At 48.7% G+C, this 16,028-nt stretch overlaps 1 protein-coding gene across 1 annotated transcript in view; it reads right to left on the bottom strand.

The window, feature by feature from the left end:
• Hcf (Host cell factor) overlaps positions 1-16,028 on the bottom strand; it is a 77,965-nt gene that overhangs the window by 42,187 nt on the left and 19,750 nt on the right. The window contains exons 6-7 of the mRNA XM_037424741.2: positions 14,476-14,603; positions 9,508-9,775 (exon numbers count right to left, since the gene is read on the bottom strand). Of these exons, the coding sequence (XP_037280638.2) occupies positions 9,508-9,775; positions 14,476-14,603 (396 nt within the window). The remainder of the gene's footprint in view (positions 1-9,507; positions 9,776-14,475; positions 14,604-16,028) is intronic.

Raw genomic sequence — 16,028 nt, 5'->3', positions numbered from 1 at the left:
AGCATGCGATGGGTGGTGCTTACAACCATTTAAATTTCCAAATGCTGAAAAAAAAAAAAATGTCCAAAGAGCCACGTTGCCAACGAATTTAACATAAAAAGGGAGGGGAGTCGGGGGTTTAACAAAGAAAGCATCATCGTGAAAATTTACCGACTATACCTCAGACCGCATCGATTATGCGCATTACACAGAAACTATCTTAGAATCAAGTCCGAAACACAGAATAAAGTCCGAAGTTTCCCGGGCTGAAAGATGCCAATTGTTCAATTTCACAGGCGTGCACCCGATTTCAAGGTGTCGCAATGAGATTGCGTTCAAGCCCTACAGATGCCACCCTCAGTTTCATTAATATGTATCCCTTCCCGTCAAGTGCAGCCACCACAAAGTGATTCGTTGATTTCGTACCATACCGCAACTTAGACAGCATGCGACCTCTACCGAAGCCTAACCAATGCCGATTACGCCTAACTGTTGTACGCCTACCTACGATGTTGTAGCGAGAAGATTGTCCAAGACATGAAGATCCGGTATCGAAAAAATCGCACTCATGCACAGAACCAAGAACAGCATGTGTGATACAGTGAAACCTCGGTATAACGAACTTCAGGGGGTCGCGGCAATGTGTTTGTTATTTTGAAAGGTCGTTATAGTGAAAGCCCAAATATTAACCATATATATTTATTTTTCACCGACCAAAACGACTTACCTTTACAACGGTGAGTCCTCGAACTCGTTTTTCACAAGAAACAAATGCACAAGTGAACACCGAAAAATGCACCTTTAGTTTAAAAAAGTCTGTGTTTTTTGTGTGTGTGTTTGACACATGAAGCACAAACTGTAGCGCGAAGGCCTCCCGCAAATCCCCATTCCTGCGGTGCGATTCGGTTCTTTGGTCACAACAGCCTGCTTTTTGCCTTCCAGTTGCCGAAGAATATCCACTTTCTCGGTAAGCGAAAATTCATTCCGCTTCTTCGCCACAAGCAGAGATGAATTCATTTGTAGTAGTACCGCAGCGTGAATGCAGACTTGCTTCGCGGACTTGATAAGTAATCACCGAAAAGAGATGAACACGAATGACAATCAGGGCCTCCTAGAGCATGTGTAGAAGTGGCAAAAGAAGGAAAATACGATGCGTCGCGGCTGTCATCCCATCTTCCGAGGGAAAAAAGAGCTCGAAAAAAGAAAATTCCTCGCGTTTCATTTTCTGCTCCCTCACTGTCTCAGATTTTCCGCGCCCGTGCTTCCTGCTCTGCAACTCTCATTCTGCCTTGCTGACCTTGCCCTCGCGTGTTGCCTTCCCCCTCACTGTGCTTGTAAACTGGCAGCGTCGGTGTTTCAACAAAAAGAAAAAAGAAAGTCGCCATTTCGTTTTTTCACCGCTCCGCACTGTCGTGCGTCTTCCGAGAAGCAAAGCATCCGTTCGCTTTGTCGTCGTCGCGACGGATTTCAGAACATGAGTTCGTAGTACTGAGGCGTTAATATAACACGGAACTAAATTAACACTCGTTATTCTGAAAAGTTCGGTATTCTGAAGTACGTAGCAGTGAAATGATTTGTATTCAAACTACTAGCAGTCTGCGTGGGATTTTTAAAAGTTTGTTAATCTAAAAAGTTCGTTAATGTGTGGTTCGTTCTAAGGAGATTTCACTGTACGAAGTTCGCATTCGCAAGATACTGTAATTACTCGAATTTAACGTGCACCTTTTTTCCGGTTAAGCGAGTTCATAAATCGCATGCGCGTTAGAATCGAGCACGAACAAAAAAATTACGGCCAATCTATTGCCATCGGCAAATCTAAAATGGCCGCCCCCTACGTGCGTCGGCATGGCGCGTCGTCCATTTCTGCCTATGTGTTTCTCATGTGCGGCACTTCGTACGTGTGCTGAGGAGTTCGTCATCTAGTAGTGCATTAGCATCGACGACGTGGAATGGCCGACTCCAAAACCTCGAGTGCACCACGATGCCGCTTTTAAGGGGAGACGCTCCTCGAAAGCACTTTTTTTTTGTTATTCAACTTAGAGCTTCAGAAATTGGACCACTGATGCAGTTTTTCCTCCTGATTCCAAATCTGTAATCAGTTTTTACATAAGTGCAATAGTTTGGGAGTTGTGTTTCAAGTAATGGTGAAACTTGATAAGTTTTCCGGGAACTTTCGCGCATACTAAATGTTCATGCAGAGAGTTGTTCAATGGCTCCTTTTGCTCCCTATTAGCCATAGAGTGCCGATATCTAGCTAGAAATTGTGCTCCAACTTTGAAACTATGAAAAAAACATCTGTGTAGCAAACTACCCTTTTTTTTCCACTCGACCACCATTAAATTTATTAATAGATATTTACAGCTGATAGGTTGTGCTGATTCAAGTAGATATCGGCACCCTACGCACTCTCCTCAATGTGTGTGCCAAATTTCGTCGTCGTATGACCATTCTAAGTGCCCGAAACACTTCCCGCAAAAAATGCAAATTGGCCAAAATTGCGAAATGAGAAAAACGCGTTTGAAAGTTTGAAAGTCTGTATTTACAAAAATGAAAAACGCAGTAGCACGAAACTTGTGCTGAACACATACACACATGTCCAGAGGGAATATCAGTTGTCTAAAACTCTCCAGCACCGTAGGTTTTCCCTTCCCGGCTGGTGCGGCAGGACTCTTCCACCCGGGCCCTCTTGGCTGCACTGCGACGGTGTGCCCTCGCCTCAGCGGTCTGACGCACATTCATCTTGTGCATGCGCATGCTGTCTCGGCGGTCGCTGAGGGTAACCAGGGCCTCCGAAGGAAGCACCCCAAGCTCTTCCAGCACCTTTTCAAAGCTCGCGTGGCCCCGGTTGAACCACAGGACTGCAATGGCTGTGGCTGTTTCCACAGCAGTCCGGGAAGCAAACCGGGTCTTTGGACACAGCAGCCATATTTTGCTGTTCAGGGACTCGGCCGCGTTCTGTGTCTTGCCGTGGAGGCACCGGGCAAGCAGCTTCGCATCTGTGAGACGCTTGTAGATTGGGAGGACTGCCAAACCCTGGGCCTTGGTCAGGAGGGGGGTGTGGCACGGTGCAGGCTGGCCCTGCGCCTCAGCACGTCGGTGCTTGCACCACGAGTCTGGGCCTGCAGGACAGAACTTGTGACTTCCAGCACCGTCTGTTGAGCACGAGTGCAAACATGAGGCCCATATGGCAGTGTACATCTTGTGGACATTTCCCCGATTGTTCACAATGGCCACCTGAAAGTAAGTTTGAAGCTTCTGGATGGTGGTCTCCTTCAGCTTCTCCCCTCGTGGAAGTGGCGTTGGCAGCTTCCGCAGGCCGGTGCCCAGACGTTTCGCCACGTGGTTGGTGCACTCCTCTTTTTCAATTGGAGTGTCAGGGTACACGTTGGCATCACAGACCCCGTTGTAGGCCTTGCTGTCTCCATCGCTTAGGAAGATGGTGAACCGCAGGGGTGTCTCATAGTCCACAGTCCTCTGCCAAATGCGCACTGCAGCTTCGGCCTCCATGGCATGCGAAGAACAGTCGCAATTCTTCTCACAAACGGGATGATGAAACGCCTGCCATGTTTCTTCATCGCCTCCCATGTCGTTATGCAAACTGCACGCCAGGCAGAAGTTGGAAAGCACTTCATAGTCCAGGCACAAACCAGTGTCCAAGGACACTACAGTTCCCACACCATTGTGGCTTTTGTGGCCTCTTTTTTGCCATGTGCCGTCAAACATGACTGGCACGTCACTGTTACCAGCCACCTCTTTGGTGACGCTGCGTGCCCTTTGCATGTTTTCACAGACAGCCTTCACTGCCGCACTGTGAATCTTTTTGCCGATAGCATGGAAGGTCTTATGGTGCATAGGGTTTGGCAATCCAACTACTGCACAAAATCGTGAAAGTTGCTCATGCCCGATACCGACGGCACGCGCTGCAAGCACCACTTTCAGGTTCACGGCAAAGGCGTCACGCGAACTCCCGCTGTCGTAGCTTCTGCTTGCACCGCGGCCGCCATCTGACGCGACCCGCTTCGACGAGTACGCGGACGAAAGGATGCTCTCCGAGCACTCCGCATTCTCGCAGTGTAGCTCCAGAAACGCCGAAAGGCCTTTCCGCTTTTTATTCGGTGCCCGAACTGCGAGTTTACTCTCGTGACAAACGGGGCATGCCGCGCCTGCGACGACGGCCGTCAATGCACCCAACTCGCACAGCACTACGCTTTCGGCACGATCGGCATTCGGCCTGACGTCGTTTTCGAATAACGCGATCTTTTTCTGCGATGCACTCACAAAATTCACTGCAGCGTTGATCTCGTCGTCGCAGTTGCCATGGTCGACGTTGCCGTGGTCGATGTTAGGCCTACCGGCCGCTGGCCCGTCGCGGACATTTTCGTTGGCGGTGGCTTTCTTGTACGTCCTCCGCCGCTTCCCTCTGAACTTGTTCTTACTTCTGTATTTCCGATGGTCGGCAACGGCCTTTTTCGGGCTTGCCATCGCACGAAAACAGCGAAAAATAACTCCGGAAAACAGTGAAGCGAACTACGGCAAGAAAACACGGGTGCTGTCAGCCAATGGCGGCCCTGCGTTAGTGGCGCGCGGTTTGAAACGGCGGGAAAAGACTGTTTTTGTTGCTTTTTTTTTAGATTTTTCGTGAACGTACGAGACTTCAAGAACCGGGATCGTGGAGAGTAAGGACAACTCTACACGAGCCAGCGGCCGCAATATGGCGGACAGCTCTCTTCGCGGCCCCGCGAGCACGCGAACAGCAGCCCGTTTTGTGTAAATTTCGTGATGCCGTGCGTCACTGCCGCTCACTCAGACGCGTTTTTCACTGACTTCTGATGCTTATTTCGCTGTGATATTTTCAGATGTCAAAATATAATGTATAAAGATGATAAAGCAACAAAAAACAGAAAAGGTGAAATTTGGAAAAAAAACGCGACTTTTCGACCCGCGTCTCCCCTTAAAAGAACAGTCATCGCGTGTGCAGAAACGGACGGAAATCGGGCCGCATCGCGGTCGTTCGGAGTTCCCGAAACGTGCGTGCGGGACCGGCGGAAACAAAAGCAGAAGATTTTCGACAGAAAAGCTTTACGCAAAGGCTTCAGTGGACCACAGCAGGGTCGGTTTCCGCAAATTAAAGAGCTGCTCGGCGAGTATGTGCTTTAGCAGCGAGCAGCACAGCGGCCCGTGACGGCAGAACTGCTCCAAGTGCGGGCTATGCAATTAGTCTTAGAAAAAGATCTAATGCGGAGCCAGTTTAAGGGGAGACGCTCCTCGAAAAAGTTTTTTTTTATTTCTAGTAATAGAGACTTGAAAAGTTTGTTATTAGTATAGTTTTTCATGCAGATTTCATATATGCAATCATTTTTTGTGTAGCTGCTATAATTATTGAGTTATGCCATAAACAATAGCAAAAAGTTACATTTTTTGCGGGCACTCTTTTATGTACTAAACTTTCAGTAAAAGCACTGTGTCTGATCTTATTTGACTCTTGGTAGATTGAAAAGTGCAAATATCTATATAGATATGTCACAGAAATATTGGAACCAAGAAAAAAAAATTGTATTGAATGACTTATTATTTTCAATCTCCCTTGAAACAATAAGCTAATATTTTCACAACTAATGCTGGTAGGCATTGCAATTTAGAGTAGATATTTGCATTCTGCATGTGTTGAAGAATATGTGTGCCAAGTTTCGTTACTATACAATGAATATAAGTTTCTAAAAGGCTGCCCGGAAAACGTGAAACTGTCAGAAAAAATGAAAATGAGAAAAACAAGTTTGAAAGTTCGCAAAGTTGGCATTTATTAGGAAATCATTCTTTTTGCATCAAATTGGGGCACAATGAAAAGTACCTTGCCTTGAATGCACTGCAAGTGTCTAGAAGTCCCCTGCACCATAGCTTGGTCCTTCACGGCTCTTGCGGTCAGTGTCCTCAACACGAGCTCTCTTCGCTGAGTTGCGACGGTGTGCCCTCGCTTCTGCAGTTTGCTTCAGGTTCATCTTCCTGATGCGCATGACGTCACAGTGGTCACCATGTGTGGCCAGATCTTGTGAGGGGAGAATTCCAATGCCTTCGAGCACTTCTTCAAAGCCCCTGTGGACTTTGTTGTACCAGAGTACAGCAAGAGCGGTGGCTGTCTCCACAGTTGTTCTGGAGTCGAACTTTGTTTTTGGACATAGCAGCCATATCTTGCTGTTCAGCGATTCGGCTGCATTCTGTGTCTTGCCATGAAGGCACCGAATAAGGAGTTTCTCCTCTGTAAGGCGCTTGTAGATAGGCATAATTGCCAATCCTTGAGCCTTCGTCAACAGTGGGGTGTGGCGTGGTGCAGGCTCCCCCAGTGCTTCCGCACGCTTGTGCTTGCACCACGAATTTGGTCCCGCGGGGCAAAAGTTGTGGCTACTGGCACCATCACTGGAGCAGCAATGAAAATATGATGCCCATATGGCAGTGTACATATTTCGGACACTGTCCTTGTTGCTCGTGATGGCGATCTTGTAATATGTTTGTAGTTTTATTATTGTCGCATCTTTCAGTTTTTCGCCTCGTGGCAGTGGCGTTGCCAATTTCCGTAGGGCAGTTCCCAAGCGCTTTGCAACGTGGTTCGTGCACTCTTCTTTGTCAATGGGGGTGTCACAGTATACATTTGCCTCGCAGAGTGCAGTGTAGGCCTTGCTGTCACCATCACTTAGGAAGCTGGTGAATCGCAGTGGAGTTTCATAAGACAAGGTCCTCTGCCATATATTGACAGCTGCCGCAGGTTCCATTGCATGGGATGAGCAGTCAGTGTTTTTTTGGCAAACTGGAAGATGAAAAGCTCGCCATATCTCTTCATCCTCCCCAAGGTCCCTGTGTATACTGCAAGCATGGCAGTAGTTCGAAATAACTTCAAAATCGAGGCAGAGCCCCGTGTCCAGGGACACGACTGTGCCCACTCCATTGTGGCTTTTATGACCTCTTTTCTGCCAGGTGCCATCAAACATGACTGGCACATCTCTGCCGCCGACTGCGTCCTTCGTGATGTTTCGTGCCTGGTGCAAGTTTTTCTCACTGCCGTCACCGCCGCACCATGGAGATTCTTGCAAATGCCGTTGAATGTCTTATGATGCATCGGGCTTCCAAAAGACCGAGAATCGCACAAAATCGTGAAAGTTGGTCGTGGCCTGCGCCTATAGCGCGTGCTGCCAGAACTGCCTTCACGTTTACAGCAGAGCTGTCACGCGAGCTGCCGCTGTCAAAACGAGCGCTCGTTCCTTGGTCCCCGGCCGAAGCAGTACGTCTCGACGTGTGCGTGAACGAAAGTGCAGATTCAGGGCAATCAGAATTTTGACAGCACAGTTCGAGGAATGCCGAAAGTCCTTTGCGCTTTCCAGCTGCCTCTCACAAGCCGAGCTTCCGTTCGCGGCAGGTTGGGCATTGCGCACCCGCCACAAGTGCCGTCAGCGCATCGATTTCGCAAAGCAGCATGTTCGCAGTAGCAGCATCTACCGGTCTACGTTCACTCTCGAAGAATCCAATCTTCCTTTGGGATGCACTGACGAATTCCACGGCAGCGGCTATTTCACAACCACTGTCGCAGGGTTCGGTGACGGTGTTAGGCCTATCCGAAGTCGGAGCGTCGGGGCGTTGGTCGGGGGCGACATCGTCGTTCGCTGTCGCTTTGCGAAGCGTCCGATGCCGTTTCCCTCGATACTTGTGGCGAGTTCTGAACTTTCGATTATCTGAACTGCACTTCTTCGGGCTTGCCATGACGCAAAAATGCAGAGAAACGCAGAAAAACTCGGTCGCGACATCCGAGGCTTCGCTCTTTTGCCGGAGAGATAGGAAGGGGAGGAGCGTGGAGCGCACCGCCGTCCAATGGCGGCCTCGCGCTGTGTGCCGTGATATTCAAAACGCGTGACGTACGCGTTGTTTTTCTCGTTTTTTGTTTATTCTGCGTGAAGGCACGAGACTGGCTACTAGTGGATTATGAAGGATACGGCTTTCGCAGCATGCGTGCACGATTGCAAATGGCGGCCAACGCATCGTTTTCGCGACAGGACGACGCGAACTTCGCCGTTTTTCGCGACTTTCGCGCATTTCTCGCGTCACCGCTGCCCACTTGGAAGCATTTTTTGATAATTTCTCGTGCGAATTTCAGCTTGATATTTTCAGAAGTAATAGATTATAGTCCAAGGATGCCAATACAGGCGGAAAAAAAAAGCGAAAATTTTCCGGAAAACCGCGACTTTTCGACCCGCGTCTCCCCTTAAAGCGAGCAGGTGCTGGCTAACTAACTTTATGAAGAGGAAAGGCTTTTCCCTCCGAAGGGGAACATGCATATGCGAAAAGTTTTGCGGAGGAGTACGATGAAAAGCTTCACAGTTTTCAGAGGTTCGTCCTAAACTTGCGGCGCAACAACGACTACCTGCTTGGGCAAATCGGGAATGCCGATCAGACGCCTCTTTACTTCGACATGCCTGGCACCACAACCGTCGAGAAAAAGGGGGCGAAGCAAGTTCGCGTGCTGACATCGGTCCACGGTAAAACTACAGTGACGGCAATGCTCTGTTACACGTCAGATGGGCACAAGCTTCGCCCGTACCTCATATTTAAATGGAAGACACTCCCGAAAGGAGTCGTTTTTTCGAGTGGTGTGATCATGCAAGCCAGCGAGAAAAAATGGGTGCGCGTCGCAATCGATGTCACTTTTTTTTTTTTCGCGTTGGAAATCGGGTGCGCGTTACAATCGAGGGCGCGGTAGAATCGAGTAAATACGGTAAACAACGACAAAACCCATCAAACTTACGTGAAACAGTGCACTGGCAGCGAAGGCAAAAGCTTGCATCATAAAGTCGTAAAAGGTTTTGAATTGACGGATGAGGTAGCCAAAGCGATATTTGTGGCAACCTTGATAATTGTGATGCTTTCTCGACAGAAAACTGTTAAGTGGGGTTGATAAAGATGTGCCATGTTGACGCACATGACTGGAGCCATGCTAGCGACGCAAGTACACTGTAGTGGCGTCGGCGCCGAGGCGACCGCCCTCCTCTATCGGCGAGCCCGCGCAGCATGCAGTGTTTTTTTTGTTTCTTTTTTCTTCCCTCTGCCCTTCGTTTAATAATTCGGCTTCCCTTTCTCCTTCGTAACGAGCTCGTTCCTTGCTCCCCAGCACGCCTACTTTCAGATGTGCACTTGCTACCGCGTTAATCACGAAGATTTTTTGGCAACCGCATAATAACCAATATTTCATTTTGGGGGACTGAACAATAAGTGGTATGCATATACACGGGCACGGGAAGGTGAACAAGAGTCCAAAAAGACTGCATTGTAACCCCTTCTGCACTACAGACGGTCACGTTCTAAGAGGTCTACACTGTGTATTAAAATTATTTCAAGGCAATTTTAGGATTTTTTTATATACACAATAATTCATTGCAGGGTTTTGTAGATCCAAGTATTACTGCATAAGGCACAGTTTCTCAAAGCAATAGCGAATTTGGCTTTGTAACGTGTTTATAATTAAGCTACGGTTGCATACGGAGGTTGTACCTTGAATGGGCAGGGTACTAAGCTTAAGTCCCTGTTGAGCCAGAACTGACGGGGAGACCACTCGGATGGCCGGCGTTGGCGACGCAGCTGCAGTTGTGCTGGTCACAGTCGTCATCTTCTGAGTGGCAGCTGCCGCGGCTGCCAGTGCTGCCATGCCGGACATGGGTTGCTGTGCTTGTTGTGCCTGCCCTGCAGACCCAGCAGCAGCGGTGGTTGAAACCGAGGGTGACACGGCCACTTGCTGGACCTGCTGCACCTGATGCTGAGTCTGTTCAGGGGAACCACAGAGACACCGTTAGCCCATAAGGAAGTAATGCCAGTATAAGAGAACCATCACCCTCACAGACCTGTTGTCTGTGAGGGCGATGGTAATCTATAGTAATCTATACGTCTATAGTAATCTATATTCATTCTATGCTTTAATTCAATGCAATCACGAGCTATAGACTGTTTGAAGGTCGTAAGCCATGAACCCAAAAAAACTTCCGGTCACCTCATTTACCAGCTCTTAACATCGAAACTGAAAGCGTGTTTTCAATTTATTTTCAAGGGTAAGGAAAGTCTCTCTTTCGTTTTTCACATAAAAGGAGCATGTATAATGTACAGTTGAACCTCGTTATAACGAAATTGGAGGGCCGCCGCTATTTGCTCGTTATAACCAATATTTCTTTATAGCCGTAGCAGGCATTTACCGCAAATATTATGCACTGTACTTACCCAAAAAAAAATAGCGGCCGAAATAGTATCCCGCCGCACGGTGGTATGCAACAAAATAACCGCATTCCCAAATAAACAGGAAAAAGTCATGCACCTGTTTTAATGCACTTCAAAATACACAGCTTACGTTTCAGGCAGACTTAGCTGCACAGAAGTCTGTAATTGGACGTTGATGCATCTTCCTGATGCAAACCATGGCTCGCTCAGCTACGGCCACAATGTTCAAGTCATCTTCGCCGCCCCCAGGAGCGCCGAAGTAGCGGCGCAGTACGTCCACCGCGTCTAATGCCTCCGACGCCGTCGGCACGTTTGTCTCCTGTTCGTCGACAGAGTCATCGTCACTGGTTTCGTTACGATCACTGACAGCGCGCACAATATCGTCATCCAGGAGCTGCTCCGTTGCCACCACTTCCGAGTCCGCACTCACATAGTCGCAAAACGACTCGCTGTCAGGCACAACACCGGCGTCACAAAGTGCCGTCCATGATGCAGCGACTTCGTCTGATGTGGCAAAACCGTCCGGCACAGTGGGCTCGTCTGATGGCTCATCACTGGCATCTGGTGCGGCGGCAAATGAGGCGTGTCGAAAGCAGTTTGCGATCGTGGTCGCCGTCACACTCATCCACGCTGCCTGAAGCATTTCAAGCGCAGCGTACAAGTCAACATCGGTGTCTCGCTTCATCCTCATGTTGAGCAGGAGCTTGTCTATCACACGCTTGCGGTAACCTGCCTTCAGCGACATAATCACGCCTTGGTCAAGCGGCTGTATTTTTGCTGTACAGTTGGCAGGAAGGAACAGCTGCTCGATGTTTTGAAGCACGGCAGCGGTATGGTGGTGGAGTTATCTAAAACAAGGCACACCTTGCGGTTCGCCTTTGCCAGCTTCTCGTCCCATTCGCAAAGCCATTTTGAAAAAATCTCCCTGGTCATCCAGGCTTTACGATTGGCTACGTACTTGACTGGGAGCTGCCTCTTCCCCTTAAAGCAGCGAGGGGATGCACTTTCGCCAATTACGAAAATTGGCAGCTTCTCAGAGCCGGTATGTTTGCACAAAGTAGCGCAGTGATCCGCAGCTTACTTTGTTTGCCACCATGGCACGGCTCGCCTTTGAGGGCTAACGTCTTGTGCGGCAACATCTTGAAAAAGATAGCGGTTTCATCCGCGTTAAAAATATCCCCCGCGCTGTATTTTTCTAGCAACCGCACGATGTTTTCTTTACCCACTTGGTAGCCTCTGCTTCGTCGACAGATTGCGATTCGCCGCAGACCGCTCTCCCGACAATGTCGTGGCGCTCCTTGAAGCGTTGGAGCCAACCCGAACTTGCTACGAAGTTGTCATAGCCCATGATGCAGGCAAAGTCTCTCGCTTTTCTTTGCAGCAAGGCGCCGCTCACCGGCAGATTCACGGCCAGCATGTCCAAGAACCATTTAAAAACGGCCCTTTCGACTGCTTCAAAGGCAGGTGCCATCACCCTCTTAGCGCTCCCTTTTACGCCACGTGCAACAGCGTCGATGATGGACTCCTGCTTGCTCGAGATGGTTGACAGTGTGCTCGTCGATACGCCAAAGTCTCTTGCCACGTTGCCTTTCTTGGTCCCCGATTCGACGGCTTTTATCATAGCCGCCTTCTGATCTAGTGTTTTGTGTTCGCTACTGGTGACGGCAGCTGAAAGCCACTAAGACGCGTTGGGCCTGCCGTGTGCCTAAGACTGGGATTGATGGTAAACTTTATATCTTAAGATGAAAACTGCAGACGATTCTGTTAAATAGCCATCAGCCCAATACTGACATCCTATGCCTACCTTTTGAGGGCTCCTGTTGAGTGACGAACGCTACCACTATGCCCGCAACGCCCACAAGCTTTCCGTACAGTATTCCAATTCTCAACTATTTGCTTGCACTTTTTGTGTCTCAAATCAATCTTGCCTTGTGTTGAACCTCTGCTTTTATTGTCGAGGTAAATTTTAATCAGTACTTTTCAAAGCTGGCTGTTAGTTGCTGTAGTGAGAATCCCGATTTGCGACCACTTGTTTTCTTTTCGCTCTGTACCTTTTCGTGGAAAGTTTTCCCCCACGTGAATCTCGCACCCCCCCCAACTTTGCATCGGTTTTCCGCCGAAAAAAGTGCGAGGATTATGCGAGTGAATACCGTATTGCAACATGAGTGCTTTATTTCACCTCGATATGCAGGGCCGCAGAGTCCAGAAAGTCGGCACGCTATATTCTAAGTGGCGGGATTCGTTGGCGATGCACAATATATGCTGACATGCTTAGGCTCAGTGACGACAAATCAGCGCACAACATGTTCGGCCTTGCCTTTCGGCGGTAGACACGCGGCGAGCACGGCCGGTCGGTTCGCAGCCGATGCACAATATGTCCAACCGTTGTTTTAAAGCGCCATTGGGAGATTTCATTAGTTGCTTGCCACAAAGCACACTGTGGCTAGTCCACTGGCGTGATGTTTTTGTTCACAAAGTTTGCATTCCGCTTGTATCAGCATCGTGAGCGGAGCTAGCTAGGCTTAGCCAAGACTCCGAGCAGTAAACTCTGCCGCGACGCCCCCTTATAATAACGAAAACATGTCTCGTTCGATTGCGAGTACAAAGAGTGGTTCTGCAATGGTCTTCGTCAGGAAGTCCGAAATGCTGCACCTGTTCTGTCTGACGGGTCAGTCAGAGAAGAATGTGGCATTATCGCCTTCTTGTAATTGAGCTCTCGCTTGCACCAGTCTGACAGGTCTAACTACAACACAATTCTAAATGAGTGCCTCTGCAGTGCAGACAGAACAGGTGCGCACACATCACTAAATGGCGTAATTTTCCACTGCTGTGACCTCGTGACGCATCAAGACGCAAAATGCAGACGCATTGTTCCGGTTCGGCGAATGGCGAGGCGCGCTAAAACAACAAGGCATACACTGCCAATTGAAGGCTTCGAGACGACCTTCAGACATTTGCTGTTTGCGCACTTTTTTTTTCGAATGGAGGAGCCAGCTGAGGCGCGGAATTTGAATACAGAGAAACGCTCTTTCCAACGAGCCCTAAGCAACGAAGCCCGGTCGCGCCATTCCGGAGCTGAAATTTTCTGAGAATCAACGTTTTTTTTTTTTTCGTGACTTCTGCGATAATTCTCGCCACTTCGGCAAGTGCAACACATTTTTAAAAGCACTTCCAGATGGTTTTTAGTAGAATGGAATGGAATGAAAAAACTATTTCAGTGCTGCAGGACGTGCTTAGGACGCAGTGGGCGTCTCCCACGTAGGGACCGACAGAGAGTACCTGGCGGCCGTTTCGTGGGTCTGCTGGACGGCCCATTGCTGGTCGGCGAGAAGTGAGCTCCAGAGGGACCTCTCCCACTTGTTTGAGGTAGAGTCCGGAGGAGTTTTTCTACACTCCCAGAGCATGTGTGCGAGTGTCGCCATGTGTTAACATGATGGGCTGTGTCGCTGGGGTATGGTTCTTAGTGGAGATATTTTGGAATCTCGATAGAAGAATGGTTGCAAAAACTGAAAATGTGGTTTTAAAAAAATTATCTTTTTGGCCGCATTTTCCTATACAAACACCGCGTCCTCCCTTAAGCAGTGATACAAGAGCAGCGTGCATAATACAATGTTCAAGTTCGCTGCCAGGAAATCAACAGCGACAAAAGTCCACCAAGCTAGTGCAAGCCCGCGTAGTGGCAGATAAGGCGAAAGCTCGCATCAGAAAGCCATAAAGCCTTTAAATTTGCGGACAAGGTAGCAGACACAATAACGACGACACTTTTTCCAACAGGAAACTCAATGCGCACTTGACAAGGACGAGATCGCACGTTTCATGCAGAGTGCGCACGGCCAGAGCCGCGCCGGTGCGAAGGTAGTAAACTCAAGACACCCCCCGCAACAGGCCTATTTCCTCACTCTGCGAGCCGTGGAGCTGGCACGGCCTTTTTTCTTTTTCTTTGCTACAGTTAACGTAAGAGGGCATCCAAATGCAAACGTGCGAACACGGTGCAGAGCTACTGGTCACGGCTTGGTTCAGGGTGCGCCTATTATGCGAGTAAATACAGTATGTGCAGGCTTCCCTGCATTTTAACACAGCCTGGATAATTTTGACAGTTTAGGGAGTTTCATGGCCAGTTTCACGACTTTACAACATTGGTGATATTCAAATTTTACTGAGACCGATCGCAGAAAATGAAAAGTGCTCATAACTTCTATGTCCCCCCCCCCCCCCCCCCCCCCCGAAGCCAATACCAGTGTTTTGCAGGCTCACCGTAACTGTGGGTAGGTTTCCAGTGACCGTCTTGACCACTTGTTGGCCAGTCGGGGTTGTGGCTATGACCCTGATCTGTTGCTGACCAGACACGCCTGGCGTCCGAGTACGCACCAATGTCACCGTACCTGTACATTAGGCGCACAAGCAGAATGTCCAGAATTGATTATGGCAGTACACTGAAACACGGTGCATAAGAATTTTAGCCCAAAATATGTGCTAGGGGTAAATGACGGGCTAATGTACAATAAACACTTTTTAAATACCAGGCTCCGTGCCACTTTACTCCATACAGTTGAACTTCTTGTTAAGAGAAAGTGATGGTGTATTCAGTTAGGCGTTTATGAGCGCTCTGAAACGTAGCCAAGCGTTCAGGAGGTAGAATTCGAGTGCTCGGACTAAATTCGGTTGGTTCTTTCGGAGCACTTTTGTACGCTCAGACTTAGAAGTGAGAGCGTAGTGCGATCTGACCGGGAGGGCAGATCACATGACACAAACCAGCGGATCACGTGGCTGCCAGCAGGTGAATCAGATGAACAGCGCCAACAGCGCAAGCGCGTATTTGGGAAGAGGAATCACCAGGCGCATAATACTTCATGCACGTGCATTGTTAGCGGCGTTTACGAGCGCGTGTGGCGAATTCACATCTACAAAGCCATAAATGCACTATGTCAATAAGAAGGCAGCTAGAAAAGGCTGAGGAAACGTCAATGCAGTCATTACTGCAGCTCTCAGACAGCCACGTTTTGTCTTGAAGATAGCAGCTCGGACAATGAGAGCTGCCAGTTTTATGTGGCAAGCTCGAAAGTCTGTCGCTACATCCAGCTCTGTTGGAGATGTCCACTAAACAGATTGGCGCCGTTTGTCAATGCGGCGCAGGATGTTTACCCGGCAGCTTTCCGCACTGGCTGCACGGTGGCGCTACAGGCACGCTGCTCCGAGATCGCCAACGTATTCGGTTGGTATGCTGCCTCTGCACCGGCATCTGGCAACTACTCCTAGCCAGACGACCAAAGCGGTCAACCGAATATGCCATGATTCAAGAGACAACTGGGAATAGAAGTACACTGCACAAACAGTTAAACCCCTTTATGCTCCGGACAGCAGTTTTTCTTTCATATGAGATGTCTCTTATAACCAGGGTACCCCGTATGTACTTTCTTATGAACCCACATTTTACTGCAGGCACGCTGATGTCTCTTACACCCATTTGTCTCTTATAAAGGGGTTTGACTGTATATCAAAATAGGGCATTGACTACAGAAAACGATAACGTGGTACCCTGCTTAGAAGAGACGTTTCTTATAAGAGACAAGAACTACTCCCCTGCATGTGTCTCTTATAAAGGGGTACAGCTGTACAAACATGCCGAATATAACGAATTATCGATTATAACAAAGAAAATGAAAAACAGCTCTGTCACAGATGCAGCACTACAAATATATGTTTATAACAAATTTTCTCGTGCCAGATGTGATTTTGTTATAAGGTTTGAGTGTATGCAAATGTACACACAAAGATAACTGTACATTATGGGCAGAAACTTCTAGTCT

The sequence above is a fragment of the Rhipicephalus microplus genome, chromosome 5 (genome assembly GCF_043290135.1).
Source record: "Rhipicephalus microplus isolate Deutch F79 chromosome 5, USDA_Rmic, whole genome shotgun sequence".
Taxonomy (NCBI): domain Eukaryota; kingdom Metazoa; phylum Arthropoda; class Arachnida; order Ixodida; family Ixodidae; genus Rhipicephalus; species Rhipicephalus microplus.
Note: the sequence above shows the minus strand (reverse complement) of the source record. Positions and strands in the feature narration are given on the sequence as shown.